Source organism: Cynocephalus volans, chromosome 8, assembly GCF_027409185.1.
Source record: "Cynocephalus volans isolate mCynVol1 chromosome 8, mCynVol1.pri, whole genome shotgun sequence".
NCBI lineage: Eukaryota > Metazoa > Chordata > Mammalia > Dermoptera > Cynocephalidae > Cynocephalus > Cynocephalus volans.
The window spans coordinates 73701684-73717448 of record NC_084467.1 but is presented as its reverse complement, the minus strand read 5'-3'; the positions used below and the strand labels follow the sequence as shown (position 1 = coordinate 73717448).

At 42.6% G+C, this 15765-nt stretch overlaps 2 protein-coding genes across 2 annotated transcripts in view; both read right to left on the bottom strand.

Moving 5' to 3' along the window:
• Positions 1–209: 209 nt before the first annotated feature.
• Positions 210–15765, bottom strand: part of SAMD13 (sterile alpha motif domain containing 13) — a 47314-nt gene continuing 31758 nt past the window's right edge. Inside the window, exon 4 of the mRNA XM_063106328.1 lies at positions 210–636. Coding sequence (XP_062962398.1) covers positions 493–636 — 144 coding nt within the window. The 3' untranslated portion in view covers positions 210–492. The remainder of the gene's footprint in view (positions 637–15765) is intronic.
• On the bottom strand, positions 4890–5492 carry LOC134383251 (dnaJ homolog subfamily B member 6-like). The gene has a single exon (XM_063104140.1). The coding sequence runs from the start codon at positions 5490–5492 to the stop codon at positions 4890–4892; it is 603 nt and encodes a 200-aa protein (XP_062960210.1).

Here is a 15765-nt window from a genome sequence, read left to right as displayed (position 1 = left end):
GGGTGTTGGCAATTCCATCCAAGTAACACAAGCTCTAAGGAGCAGAGGAGTTCAAAGGAGGCTGCAATCCCTTTCTGTCTTCCCCCTCCCCAAGTTTTCTTGTTTTTACTCTTCCTAAGTCTGTAACAAAAAGATGCTAATTCCATTACATTCCTGTTTTTAAGGATTTTGGGAAAGCAATCTATGAAGTAATGAAGAAAATCCTTATGTTTTCAAAGCCTTTGTGGGTAGGGGTGTCTAATCATGTCAAGGATTATTCTACTTGACAGACTCCACAAGGAAAATCATCCCGTGCATGTCTTGTCCTTGCTCCTCCTGGCTGAAGTCAGGTCAGCCGATGGATTGCCTAGTCTATCCAATAGGATAGCGTTTCATTTGATTGAAATTCTTTACATATACACATGTATGTATTCTGTTTACAAAGTTTCATCACATGAAACTAAAGTATGTCATTATGTATTTTTTGAGGTCTAAGACCCCAATTTGACTGTACTATGAAGAGTTGTTCTTTAAGTGCTTTGTCTGCAGAGGTTTTACATGATATTCGTAGATTTTCAGAGCAGGCCCCAATTTTAACTGAAGTCCTGTCAATACATCATTCCTTGTCATCAATAGCAGGGATTTCCCATCAATTTCCTATAATGGAAGCAGAGGGTAAAGCCAACATGTAAGTCCAAAAGCTCAAAGATAATGAAGAAAAAAGGAAGTTCAAAGCAAAAGTCATACCAATTGTCCCCAAGCTAAAAACATTACTTTTTAAATTGTGCTAAGGTGGAGAAAGTGAAACATTTTATTTTTACCTTCCATCTTCTACTGGTATTATTGGATTAAACACAAGCCATAGCTGATCTTGTTTACAAGACTGAATCACAAACATCACATCTTAAAAAAACTGATGGCAATCTTAGAGCATGTACCCTTAATGATCAAAGACGTTGCTTCCGAAAAGCATGATACTTTCCATTTATAAAATAAAGTTTATGCAGAATTTTCTGTGTACTTATTGCTAAAACAACTCTATAAATTAGGACAGGTAGAGATCATCATTTTTATTTTACAGGCAAACCAAATCAAGCAAGAAGTTAACCTAAGATCAAGAAGTTGGGAAAGGGTGCACAGGACTTAAACTTCCATCTGCCTACAGCCAAAGCCAGTGTTCCGTCCATAATTCCCTTCTGCTTCTCTTGAAACTCAGAATTAAATACATGCTGGCTAGATGGCCTAATGGGGACTAAAATCTCAGGTTTCCTGGAGTCTTGTCAACTACAACAATGGGCGTTGGAAAAATGACACCCTTGAGGAGACTCTTTCCTGCCCTTTAATAGGAGAACCATCCTGCCTCAGCCCCAAAAATCAACCCGTCCATGCTGAGGGCCCTACCACACTCCCTCTCAGTAGATTCTCAATATTCCAAATAAGGTAGAGAGGGGCAGGGTCCTGCCAGCTGCAAAGCCCTTCCCCACACCTTTCAGGCACACAAGCAGGTACACTTCACTGCAGGTATTTTGGAGACTACAAAGCTTTGGGGTAAAATAAAAATGGGTTTCTCACTAAAGAGATGAGAACCCCAAATATGTGAAGAGTTTGAGACTTTTGGAAAAGAAGCACTGAGAAGAGTGCTGAATGCCACCTTATTTTTGCTTTTGTTTATTATGGGAAACTTACATCTCTTAAGAACCTGGGCTGGTTTTCAGGAGACTTGGGTTCAGGAGAAGGACCAGCTGTGCATTGTTGGTGAATCTCAACATTTCTGCTCATGGTTTCATCCACATACTACTGTACCTACTTCCCGCACTGACCAAAAGGCAATAGGACACAGTGTACAACTACAACTACTTAAAACCATGACTCCCTCCTACACTGTCCCCAGGGCGGCTGTTCTTTGGCACTCTCTCATGTACCTTGCCAGGCTGTGAAGAAGATGTGCTTTGCCTGAGAGTGTGGGCGAAACAGCACCAGGCTAGCAGACTGAAGAAACAATCACTTTGTGGCCTTAGGCAAATCCCTTCCTCCTCTGTCTCCTCATTTGGTGATGTGGGGACCTGGGGTTCCTAATAGGATTCCAAGAGAAACCACTCTCACAAATGCTCCCTGAGCTAAGTCATATAATCGCTTGTTATTATCCCTTCCACCATTGGTGACAGGACTGTGGTCCTCATTTCACTTGTCTACCACTTAACACCAACCAGAACAGAACGAGGAATTTCTTCTAATTGCTCTGTGGTGTTTTGAGTTTTGGAAACCTTTATATTGTCAGCTATTAGAAGACAAAATTTGTGAGAGAGAACTATTCAAAACCATAAAGCATAAAAAAAGCAACTGGTTGATAGGGCAAGAGTAGAAAATTATTTAAGGACATAGGAACTGACTCTAATTCTAAAGTCTTCTTTTCCTTCTATTTAAGCAACTACTAATCCTGAAGATTGCCCATTAGTGAAACTTGCAAGTTTGCGATTTGGCAGAGGAGCTTTGGTCACCTGGAAACCACAGCAGCAGTGTTGGAGACGTTGTGAGGTCCAACGGGTCTGAACTGAAGGTTACTTCAGAGCTCGTGCCCGCCTTGCACCTGAATGAACACTGACACACACAGGACGCTGCACAATGGTGAGGCCCTTCCTGCACTCCATTTCTCTTTTGCTGTTGTTTGCTCACACTTAACTTACTACACATTTTAAACAGGCATCAGGAAGAGATGACACTTCATTAATTTGTACACAACAAAAAACTTCCTTGACTAATGGAAAGCGAATTTTTCTTTTAAAAAACTTTGCTGGTAAGATAGTCCATCTACAACTCCTCATTTCTATTAAAAGCCAACTATGTCTGTGAAAAATGCTAAAATTTGGATTTTACTTAAGACAAAATGGAAAATCATGTTCATCTTCCAATTTGATTTTCCCACTGCAGTTCATCTGAGACCAGGGTTGGTAAAAGGAAGCTCCATCTGGAAATCCATATTTAAAAAATGTTAAAATGAATATAGTTAATTAATATGTACAACAAAACTTTCCTCTTAAACCATGACCACAGCAGCTCAAATGAATGAGGGTGGAATACAGCACTATGGCAATGTGAGCTTCAGGTCAGGCAAACACCAGTCTGAATCCTGTTTCCACAACTTACTGTGTGACTCTGAGTAAGAGACTTAACTTCCCTGACCTCAGCTTAGTTTCCTCACTTGTAAAATGTAAATGAACCCCTGAAGGACTTTGGAGATTAGAAATGATTAAGTAAAGCACTTAGCACAGTGCCTGACATGTAGGAGGTTCTCAGTGATTACTAAGTGGAAATTTATAGGCTTTGAAAGAAATGGGATGTGTTCTGACTCCAAACCCACCTTCTGCTTCCTTTCTGCAGGTGTGCTAATCTTTGCCAGAGAAATGTAGGCATGTTCCTGTTCAAGTTCAGAAAATTTACTGAGATTAAAAAGTTCAAAGGCTACAGAAAACATTTGTCTCATAAAAATTGCACACACAGGAATGTTCCCTGATTACGGAAACTAATAATTTGTTACATCTATAAAAGTTTGCAATGTCAATGAAATACAAATTTTGCCAATCAGTATGGTGTACTAGAATGAGCTTGAGACTGGAAATGGAAGACAGGTTCTAATGCAGACTCCATCAGTAACTTTCCATAAGGAACAATCCCTCTTGATCCCAATCTATTTATCAATATAAATGAAGGGGTTGAAGTGTGATCAGCTCCTGCTAAACAAACAAAAATGAAAATCCCAAGATTTTGCAAGTCCATGATGATTAAAGCCAAAAACAAAAAGATAATTCATATCTTGGGATTTCTGCATTAATGGATAATCACTTGTTAGTTTCAGTGAAACTTTTTACATTGATTCTGCCTTCATGTAAAAATAACCAAGTTCCTATTGGGCAATAAAATTCAAAATGTTTGCATACTTAAGTTCCAGCAAGTACTCATGGATTGTAGTAAGGTTTAGAGAGGATAGATTTAAGTTTCCAATGAGAGCAAGACCCTAGATTTATAAATAAATGAGTAGGATACATAGATCCTGTAGCTCAGTAGATAAGCACGTGCTTTAGTGTAAGACACTATTTTACTGCTTAATTAAGTGAGGCCTGGGGCATGTTACTTAATCTCTCTAAGCCTCATTTCCTTATCTATTTCCTTATCTATATGATGGGGGGAAAGTAGCTACTGTATTTCACTGCTAAAAGGATTATTGAGATAACACATGTAAAGTAGAATTCTTGACATCTACTGAGCACTCAAGAAATGAAAGCTATTTAAAAAAGCATATAAAAAAATCTTAACCCACTTAATTCTCCCTCTTTCTCTCCATCAGCATTAATCCACACCTAGGTAACTCTTTGAATTGAGCCTAATTGTGAGATGGTTCATGAAAGGGAAGAAGCAGAGAGAAAGAGGCTAGAAGAGGAAAAGAGTAGCCAGCAAGAGAGGAAACTGGGTAAGAGCAAGGAAGGGAGAAAAAAAAAAAAAAATCAGAGAGAAATCAATGGGGCTTATGATGGCAGGGCCCTGCAGCTGACTTCGAAAGCCACATCTGTGGTGGTGGTTGGTGGTGGTGGTCTCTACTGTCCCAAGTAGTGTGTAGGGGAAGGAAGGCTCAATTTGGAATTAGAAGACTTGGGCTGGAAGCTCAACTCTGCTGCTTACTAGTTCCTGTCTAGTCCGTTATTCTCACACACACACACACACACACACACACCCCGCTGTGAAAAGAGAGGTGTGGACTAAGCTGACTCTGTCTATTCAAGTTCAACACACTCTCAGGTACCATTTCTGTCTTTGATAAGCACGACACCAGTCTCACAAGAAGTCTCCCTATTAAAGAAGAGAGCAGCAACTCCTTACCATTGAGGTGGCGGACTCTGATCAAATAATCTTTCTTTTTACTCTTCAATCTTCCCCCTCACGTTTTCTACCACTTTCTTTGTAACAACTCTCTTGCCATTCACTATCTGGCTACAAGTGGTAACCAGTCTGAAGGTTCCCATTCCACTGCTTACAAAGGGCACACATGTCTCAGAGGTAGTGGGACTTGACCTGAAGCCCAAAGATACAAAAGTGGAAAACCCTGTGTCCAGTATGGGGGTCACATCAAAGAAGGAATGGAATCTCCTGGGGCTGCCCATGTGGCCCATGGAAAAATAATCTCTTGAGAAGAGGTCCTCATCTTCACAGACATTCCGAAAGACGTGGCATGGCCTCTCAAAGCACAGTTCCTCCTCCAAATGGTTTTTGTCTCTGCTGCCATCTCCTCTATTTCCCCTTTTGGTGCGGTTCTCTCTAGACTTGTCATAGTCACTGCGTTTCTTGGCATCAGACAGGACTTCATAGGCCTCTGCTACTTCTCTGAATTTCTCCTCAGCTGCCTCCTTGTTCTCTGGGTTCTTGTCTGGATGTACCTGTAGAGCCAACTGGTGATAAGCCTTCTTAATAACGGAGGAGGAAGCATTTTGAGGCACCCCTAGTACTTTGTAGTAATTCGCCATGTTTCTTTAAACAGCCTTCCCCACCAAGACACAGTTTATTTTCTGAAGAATTTCCATATAACTTTGGAAAAGAAGATGGTGAACTATTCAAATTTACACCGAGATCCTTTGAATCCTATCACATGGTTCTCTCGGGATGAAGTTTCTTCTGGGGGAGAGACTCCTCTTCAGTGTAGGGACCCGCCACGTGCCCCACCCCTCTCCCTCCTGGCTCATTGCAGGGGAGTGTCTATGAGCTCAACATCTTCAGCCAGTGACACTCAGCTGAGCTGTGCTTGCCTTGCCTTCCTATTGGTAGGAAATTTGGGGTGAATAATATACATATTGGGGAAGCTTCACCTTATTTAAAAATCAACACTGAGCAGCTTGTTAACAGAAAAAATTACTAGTGTGGCTCAAAAGTCATTACCTCATTTGTTAAAGTAACAGTCACCAGCCAAATGGGTCTTACACTTAAATCAGACACAAAATCTATTTTGGCTCACTGTGAGGGCTAATGCTTTCAGTGACTTCCTGGGTATCTCTCTGTGTTATTAAATATTTGCTGCTGGCACAGGTGGGTGATAAAAGAGTATATTACAACAAAAAATCTTGTATACATTTCTGATGAAGGAAAAAATAAAACTCATGTCATCAAATGAGGAAACTGGGTCACAGAGATTAATAGGCAGATTTTAAAAAGGATAGAAAGGGAACAGAATTAGAAGCAATGTCCTCCCACGTATTGTCAGATAAGACTTCTTCAGTTGAGCTTTTAATGTTAGCTTTTTTTGAAATTTATCTCTGGACCTAGGGACAAAACTAAGTAGTAGCATCAAAACAGCAAATGCATTTTAAAAATAACTTTAAAGCCCCAGTGTAGCAGGGGCTGCTGATTACTCTTTTTCCAGGACTCACAGCTTCACATTTTCCAGACTTCCTGGTGACTTGGTGTGGCCATGTGACTAAGTTCTAGCCAACGAAATGTGAAGGGACGATGCGCACCTCTTTCTGGCCTGGCCCATAAAACCACCTACATGGGCTCCTCCTTGCTCTTCTTCCTTACACCCACGAGGTGTCAACACCCAGACAATCTTGAAAGCTGTCCGTTGAAGTTGGTAGAGCCTCCAGCAGCCTGGGTCTTTGAATTACAGTGAAGCAGAACATCTCCACCAACCACCTTGGACGATTTATATGAAGAAGAAATAAACTTCTACTATAATTAAGCCATTATACTATGTTTTCACCTATTGGTGACAGCAGTTAGCCTACTCTAATACAGTCTCACCTTCCCTCCTATAATGGCATCACCCAGAAGAGTCCTACCTCTCCCATTCTCTTTGGTGACCATTCTTAACCTGCACTGCTCTCCTCCACTTCTTTATCAAACCTCCGCCCATCCCCGTCCACTCCAAGCAGAAGAGCTTGCCTATATTGTTTAGCAAAGGAAATACGAGGCTGTCAGGAACTCTCTTAAGGTCCCTGAGGACAAGGTGTATTAGTCGTTGATCTCCAGAGAAACAGAACCAATAGGTTATTGGTTAGATATAACCAAGCTGCAGGCTGGGAACCAGGAAGGCCGCTGGTGTGATCCAGTCTAAGTCTGAGGGCCTGAGGACAGGGCATGGGGTGGATGTAGTGCTTCATGCAGCAATGACCATTGCACAAGGACAAATATCTGGCTGAGTCCCTCTTTTCAGTTCTTTTGGGCGAAACTGGTGGGTCATATGGTAATTCTGTGCTTAAAAACTTTTTGAAGAACCACCAAACTGTTTTCCACAGTGACTGCACCATTTGACATTACAACCAGCAAGGTACAAAGGTTCCACTTTCTCTGTATCCTCATCCCTCCATACTCTTTTGATCTCATCCTTTTCCATATCCTCAGGGAGTTTGCTTCACTTAACTGTCCTTAATTTCCTGCAATTTTAACCTGTCCAATTCTTTTGGCTACTTTCCTGCATGTAAATAAGTCTTCTTTTAGAAATGAGCCCTCATGCCTACATTACTCTCCAGCTCCTGCTTCTCCCCCCACTTGCCTGCCTCCTACTCACTCCTCAACTTGGAGGAAAGGGTCCTCTACCCCTGACAGTCCTCTACACTCCTCCCCCTTACTCCACTGAAATTCCACTGGCAAACTTCACCATCACTCCAAGACCTCCTTGGACCTCACCTTTTTGAGGTGTGTGACCTTGCTGATCATGTCATTTTTCTTGAAACTCTCCCCTTCATTGGTATCTACAAAACCTCTTATTACTGGTTCTCTCCCTACTTCCCTGAGCGCTCTTTCTCAGTGGCTTTTGCTAGTTTCCTTTCCTCTCCTTACAATGAAAACCTTGGTGTTCCCCAGGGTGATGTCCTTGGCCATTTTCTCTTCCCTTTCTAAACGCCTCTCTCATTCTCACCCCCTCATCTGACTGATGGTGACTCTCATATCTGTTTCTAGGCCTCACTCTTCCCCTCAGTTGTCTGCTAGATAGTTTCACTTAGATGTCCTACAATCGCTTAAACTTAATTTGCCCCAAACTATGCTCATTACATCCCTTTTACAACTGACCTCCCACAACATCCTGGCGAATGGCACCACTTTACAACTGCCCCATCTGGAAACCTGGCAGTCATCCAAGCCTCTGCCCACTCCCAGCTATAAGCATTGGGTTCAGTCCCATGGCTACTGCAGAGAACCAAGGCTGGACAAATCTTTACCCTCCACTGGCATGATCAACTAAATTCTTTTGACCATTTTCCCCATACTTTCTAATCTATCTCTTCCTTTCCATCCCCAAGGGGACTGTTATAGCAGCTTTCCCACCTTTGGTCTCCACGGCCTCCAAGCCACTCTCCACATTGCCAAGAGATTGATCTTTCAAACATATCATCTCTTCATGGCAATCCCCCCTTAATATCCTTCAGTGGTCCTGATGCCTCCTGGGTGAATTCTCTCTTCCACCAGGCAAACCAAACTCTCTGTTATCCGGATCCCTGCTTACCCTTCAGTCTTATCCCTTCGCATTCCCTGCGCCACACCTCCTACTCCCAGGTACTTGGAGTTCTCAAGATAAGCTATGTTGCTTCATGGCACCAAGCTTTGTATTCGATCCCCCTGTGCCTAGAGTCTTCTGTGCTTTTCCTCAAGTGGTTCTCATACCTGTAATGGCTTCATTATATGAATATTATTTTACTTTAATAGTTTTACGTTTCCTTTAATGAATGCTAGAAAAAGCTACAAGTATGGAACAACTGAACAAGTAAATAAGCCAAAGAAGCACTACACACCTGGCTGCCTTATAGTGTTCTAAAACTATTCTAATTTCAAATGAATGACTTAAACAACCATTTCGGTACTTTACAGAAATCTATTCCATTTCAATAAAAAATACAAAAAGGTTGTTTCATTATCAGTTTTGCTTTCAGTTCTCTTGGCTACTTTCTTATTATTAGCATTGCCCATTTGCTTGTTAGTTTAATTCTTTTCTAAATTTTTATGGTCTGAAAGGACACAGCAGAGTCTGAGTTGCCATTTCGCCTGTTTGTTATGCTATAAAATATTTTAAGCATTTCAGTTGCCTTCAATTGTTAAGAAGTATCAGGCATCAAAGCACTTTGAACATTTTCAATACTTGGTAAAGTAATTAAAGAAGTAATAAAGTAATTAAAGTTATTCTAATTGGTGGGATTTTAATCGGCCTAATTCAGAGCTGGGTTTACTATGAAGCTAATAAAACTTAAGTTTCACCTTAACAATTTTGTATTTGTAATTTTGTATTTTTCCCCCAAGGGGGGGCTCTGAGAATTATATGGTCTTTAGGCCCCACAAAACCTGCATTTGTCCCTGGTCTGCCTGGAAATATCCACCTAGAATCACTACAGTTGAATTCAGTGTGGCCATGACTTCGGATGCTGTGCTCAGGCTTGCTCTGATTGGCCTCCCTACTTTACTCCATTTCTAGGTCGTTAGGGTAACTTGGCAATTTGTAACAATAAGAAATTTTATTTACCTTTGTTGAATCAATGACTTCAGCAACTTATCAAAAGTTAGTAATAAGCCAACTGAAAGAAATGCCAATCTTCGTGTTTCAAACGAATAACTTACACAACCAGTTGGGCATTTCACAGTAAAATTCTGTTGTTGTTTGCATGGCTTGGTGAAAGTGAGGAGATAACAGAGTAATTTACCACCTTAAGTTGCACATTATTTTGTCATGATACTTTGAGAAAAAAATTATCTCAGAGATACTTACTGTTCTAGAAATAAAATCACTGATGTCACTCACTTTTGTAAGTTTGAGAAATCTGAACAATATTAACAATTGAATGGTGGACCTCTATCTTCCATATTCTTCATATGTATTCTGAATTTGTGAGTTGTATAGATACAGAAACAGAAATGAAGTGACTACATCGCAACAGGCAGAATTGTCTTTGTGACTTGCAGCTAGGGTCCAATTTGGATGGTGAAATTACTGTACTAGAATGCCAGAATTCCTTAGCTGGCAAATAAAAGCACTGTCAGTAGAGATGGCTTTACGCCAGAGAATGTTGCTCACTTAGCCTTCAGAGTCTGACAATGTAAGCCTTACCCTAAATGTTCTCTGTGAGGAAGGTGGAGATGCCTTTCAATGAGATTAGCCAAAATGGTCTCTCTTGTAAACCAAAGCTTAGGAAAGTAAAATTCCTGACATACCTTTGACTCTTAAAAACCAAGCAACCCATATCCATGGGCAAGTGCCAATTTTTTACCATCTATTCAGAAAAAGTCAACTGTGTCTCCAGTGGTTTTGTGCCCTATGCTGTGTACTGAAAGCGTACTTCATGAGGACCAGCTCCAAGATCACAGGAGCTTGAGCAACACTGTTTCTCTAACTCAGCAATCGCTTTATACAATCTGAGTCCTAGAAAGGCAAACTCTCCAGGATCATCTAGTGACCATGAGTCAATCAGGAGAAAATAATCAGGAGTCATGACTCTCACTCATGACCTTCACCACAACCCGAAAGGTCTGTCTTCTAGGAGACATTTAGGGAAACAGCCACATACCATGGTGTGTGTGGGAAAGTAAAGTGGTGCTGATGGTGCCATAATCACCGCCTTCTCTAGGAAGGGATCCTGCTGCCTCCTGCTCTAATAGGCCAGTGAATACTTTGAGCACTATGTTGACGACTCCAGTGGGCTGGACTCCCCACATGGCGAACAGTTGCATCCCTGATGACAGAAGTCACATGCCAACCCGACGGGGAGTGATACTATAAAAGGGGTCTGGCAGAACAGTAATACAACCCCAAACACACACGCTGTTGATAAGGCGTCATTGGTGATGGGGTGGGCAGGTACTTATAGGCCTTCCCTCTTGATAGTTCTTTTAGCTTCTAATTGTGGCCCACACAGAAGGCACAAAAGAGGCTTGCCTGAAGAAAACTTGATGAAGATAATTGTGCCAGAGGAAACAATGGAGAAAATTGTTGTGTGGCAGCAGCATGAAAACAGAGAAACCAGAAACAGAGATACCACAGGACCATTCCTGATTGTTGGACACATCTCCCTCAACAACCTGATATCTTCCAAGGGGGCATGCTGCTAGAAAAGCTCATCAGAGTCTGGTTGCTACCATATACAGTAATGTACTGTGAGACCATACCATGAAGACAGACACTGTCCTGAAAGCCCATCTGATGCTGGACATGTTTGACATCAATGTCAGTATCTTAGTTTGGGTTGCTGCAGCAAGATACCACAGACTGGGTGGCACAAACAACAGACACTTTTGTCTCACAGTTCTGGAGGCTGGAAGGGAGACAGCATCGCTGGGTTCTTGGTGAGGGCTCTCAGCCTCACCAAGGGTTAGAAGGCAGATGGCTGCCTTCTTGCTGTATCCTCAGACAGCGGAGTAGAGAGAGCAAGCTCTCTGGTGTCTCTTCCTCTTCTTAGAAGGGCAATAATCTCATTGTGGGAGCTCTATACTCATGACCTCACCTAAACATAATTACCTTTCCAATGTCCCACCTCCTAATACCATCACTTTGGGGGTTATGTTTCAACATATGAGTTTTGGGAGGACACAAACATTCAGCCCATAACAGCCATGAAATAATAAGCTCCCCACATCACTAACACCCGCGCTGCCCTCTCTGGACCCGCCAGTTTCAAAGGTGTTTAGGGGATGATCTCCATCCCTGCCCTGCTTCCACCGAATGGTAGGGCAAGGCTTTCCCTGAGGAGATTTAAGGATGTGGGTATTCTTATTGTTTCTCAGCTGCCGTGACTCAGAGGATGCGCCTGAGGATCATGTGTTTGGGCTGGAGGTGGACTGTGGTCTTCCCCTCAGGAGGTACTTGGTGAGGGAGTGTCGACTGCTTGAGGTTCATTGCCAGCAAGACCCTGGAGGCAGAATACTGAAGCCTCTCCAGCACGGTGATGGAAGAGGCAGGTCAATGTGGTAGAGGATCCAATCCTCAGTTCTCATCAAAATCACAACAGCTACCTTGTCATCTACTTTCTTTTAGTGTGAAGAGAAAAATGATGAGAATTTCAGAGCAGGAGAAAGATTGAGAACATTTTCAGAGAATAATTCAAGGTACACTCTTCCCCCACCAAACCACCCTTCGGTGAAAATGAAGGGATCTGAGGTTCTGAACCATGCCTGCAAAACTCCAGTCCTCTGGAATTCACTTCTCAGGCTCCCAAGTCGGTGGACTCAACACAGTGGCAAGATGATGCTCGTTTGCCCCTTAAAGGAGTTCTGATGAAAAGCTTTTGGAGATTTGTTCCCTTTTGCTTCCCAGTGTCCCTGGTGCCAGAATGAGGTCACTCATGGGAGAAAGGGTCTGCTCCTGGGCCAAGCTCAGAGCTGGCCAGTCCCATTACTGAGGTCCCATGCAGAATCTGGAAGGTCCAGGGAACACCTTGCTCCCTCCTCCCCTCTATCTGAGACAGCCTCAGAGGAGTCTGAGCAAAAGCTCAGCCTGAAAAAGGCTTTTAGGAAGCTGGGAATCTGGCCAAGAGACCTTTTAGCTAAGTCCTTTTTTTGTTAACCTTTTACAATATTGTTTAAATTTAATTTTAGAAGGGAGTTACTCAGCTGCAATAACACAAATGGACATTATACCATTAAAAACCAAAATAAAAATGTTTCAGCTAATCAACTGCCTTCCACTTTCCAACCTGAGCTGTTATTTTCCACCACAATTTTATTATACAAATTTTCACACATAAAGAAAAGTTGTTAAGAGTTTTATAGTGAACACCCTTACTCCTACCACCTAGATTGTACTACACACACACACACACACACACATTTTTTTTGGTGGCTGACCAGAATGGGGATCCAAACCCTTGACCTTGCTGTTATCAGCACCATGCTCTACTGAGTGAGCTAACTGGCCAGATCCCAGATTCTACAATTAATATTTTCTATACTTTATCATATATCTGTCCATCTAGTCATCCCTCTATTTGATTGTTAATCCATAGTTTTTACACATTTCACAGTAAGTCGTATACATCAATAAAGTTCCCTTGTATACATCAATAAAGTTCTCACCTAAATACTTCAGTTTGCATACCATTGTTTAATATTTTTTATAGTTCTTTTCCTTTTGAGGTAAAATTTATAGGCTATGTAATGCACAAATCTGAATCATTTGCATATGCCTGGGTATATGCAGTAACCAATGCCTATACCTGTAACCCAAATCCTTATCAAGGAACAGAACATTACCACAATACAGAATGTTCCCTCATACCTCTTCCTAGTCATTCCCCATCCCCACCTATCCAAAGGTAACCACTGTCCTAATTTTTTTTAATAAGTTTCATTTTTCTGTTCTGAAACTTTTCTAAGTGAAACCATTCGGTATGAACTCTCTTGTGTAAGGCTCCCCTCACTAAGCATGTTCTTGAGACTCACCCAAACTGTTGTATATATCAGTAGTTCATTTCTTTTTATTACTGGATAGTATTCCGTTGTGTGAATATATCACAGTTTGTACATTCATTCTCCTATTGATGTATACTTAGGCTTCCAATTTTTAACTATTATGAATATAGCTACTAAGAACAATTTTGTACAAATGTTTTTATGGACATATGTTTTTATTTCCCTTAGGTGAATACTCAGGAGTGAAACTGGTGGATCATGGGTGATGGAGTTGTATGTGTTGTCCCCTCCAAAACTCATGTGGAATTTTGATCTCCAATGTGGTAGTATTGGAAACTGATTGAGTCATGGGGGCGGATCCCTCATGAATGGATTAATGTTCTCCCTGGGGGAGGGGGAGTTAATGATTGAGTTCTCACTCTATTAGTTCCCGTGAGAGCTCATTGCTTAAAAGGACCCTGGCACCTTCTCTCTCTCTCTTGCTTCCTCTCGCCATGTGATCTGCTTGTACCCGCCAGCTGCCTGCCACTTTCTGCCATGAGTAGAAGCAGCCTAAGGCCCATGCCAGATGCAGCTGTCCCAGAATCATAAGCCAAATAGACCTCTCTTCTTTATAAATTACCCAGTCTCAGGTATTTCTGTTACAGCAACACAAAACGGACTAAAACAGAAAATTGGTACCTAGGAGTGGGGTGTTGCTATATAGATACTTGAAAATGTGGATGCAGCTTTGGAACTGGGTAATGGGCAAAGGTTGGAGGAGTCTGGAGGACTTAGAAGAAGAGAAAAAGATGAGGGTAAGTTTGGAATGTCTTAGAGACTTATGTGGTGGCAAGCAGAATGCTGATGGAAATGTGGACAGTAAAGGCCATGCAGATAATGAGGTCTCAGACAGAAATGAGGAACTTATTGGGAATTGGACAAAAGATAACCCTTGCTACACCACAGCAAGGAACCTGGCTGCATTGTGTCCATGCCCTTGGACCTTGGGGAAGTTGGAACTTAAAAGTTGTGATCCACAGCATTTGGCCAAAGAAATTTCTAAGCAGCAAAGCATTAAGGAAGCTGCATGGTTGCTTTTAAGAGCCTACTCTGAGTTATGGCGGCAAAATCATGATGTAAAGCCAGAATTTAAAATGGAAGCAGAGTGTAAAAATTTGGAAACTTTGCAACCTGGCCATGCGGTAAAGAAGCAGAGCTGGAGAACAACGCAAGGGTGAAGCAGATAAACTTGTTGCTAAAGACATTACCTTGGCGGTGAGGCAGCCAGATGCTAATAGCAGAGAAAATGAGAGGAAAGCCCTGCAGGCATTTCCTAAGTCTGGAAGGGTGCCCCACCCATCACAGGCCCTGAAGCTTAGAAGGACTGAGTTATCCTGGAGGACAGACCTGGGGCACAGCTGCCCTCGGGATCCTGCTCCCTGCATCGCAGCTGCTCTGGCTGGAATGACCCCAAGCATGGTTCGTGCAGCAGCCCTGGAGAGTAGAGGCCCAAAACCTCGGTGGCATCTACATTGTGTTAAGTCTGCAAGCCGGCAGGATGTGAGAGCAGTGGAGGCATGGCAGCCTCCACCCAGATTCCAGAGGATGTATGGAAAGGCCTGGAAGCCCAGGCAGAGACCTGATGCAGGGGCGGAGCCACTGCAGAGGACATCTACTAGAGCAACACTGAGCAGGAAAGTGGGGTCAGAGCCCCCACAGAGAGCCCCCACAAGGGAAATGTGTAGCACAGCCAATGCAGCAGGGCTGCGGCCAGGACCCTGGAACTGTAGGGACACTGGTAATGTGCAACACAGGCCTGGAAAAGTCACAGGCATCAGCATGGCCCACTGGGCCTGATGCTTTGGGGGCCCAGATACCTAGTTGTGCCCAGGATGCAGGACTTGGAGTCAAAGAACATTATTTTGGAGCTTTAAGACATAACGTCTGCCCTGCTGGGTTTCAAACTTGTTTGGGGCCTGTTTTTCCTTTCTTCTGGCCTATTCCTCCCTTTTGGAATGGGAATGTGTACCCAATGTCTGTTCCACCATTGTATCTTGGCAGTAGATAAATTTGGTTTTGTTGTTCAGGTTCACAGCTGGAAGGACTTTTGCTTTTGGTCTCAGATGAGACTTTGGACTTTGGACTTTTAAGTTGGTGCTGGAGCAAACTAAGACTTTGGGGACTGTTGGGATGGAATGATTGTATTTTGTATGTGAGAGGAACATGAATTTTGGGGGGCCAGGGGCAGAATTGTGGAGTTTGGATGTGTTGTCCCCTCCAAAACTCATGTGGAATTTTGATCTCCAATGTGGCAGTGTTGGAAACTGATTGAGTCATGGGGATGGATCCCTCATGAATGGATTAATGCTCTCCCTGGGGGAGAGAGGATTAATGAGTGATTTCTTGCCCTATTAGTTCCCGGGCACCTTTAGTTCTTCT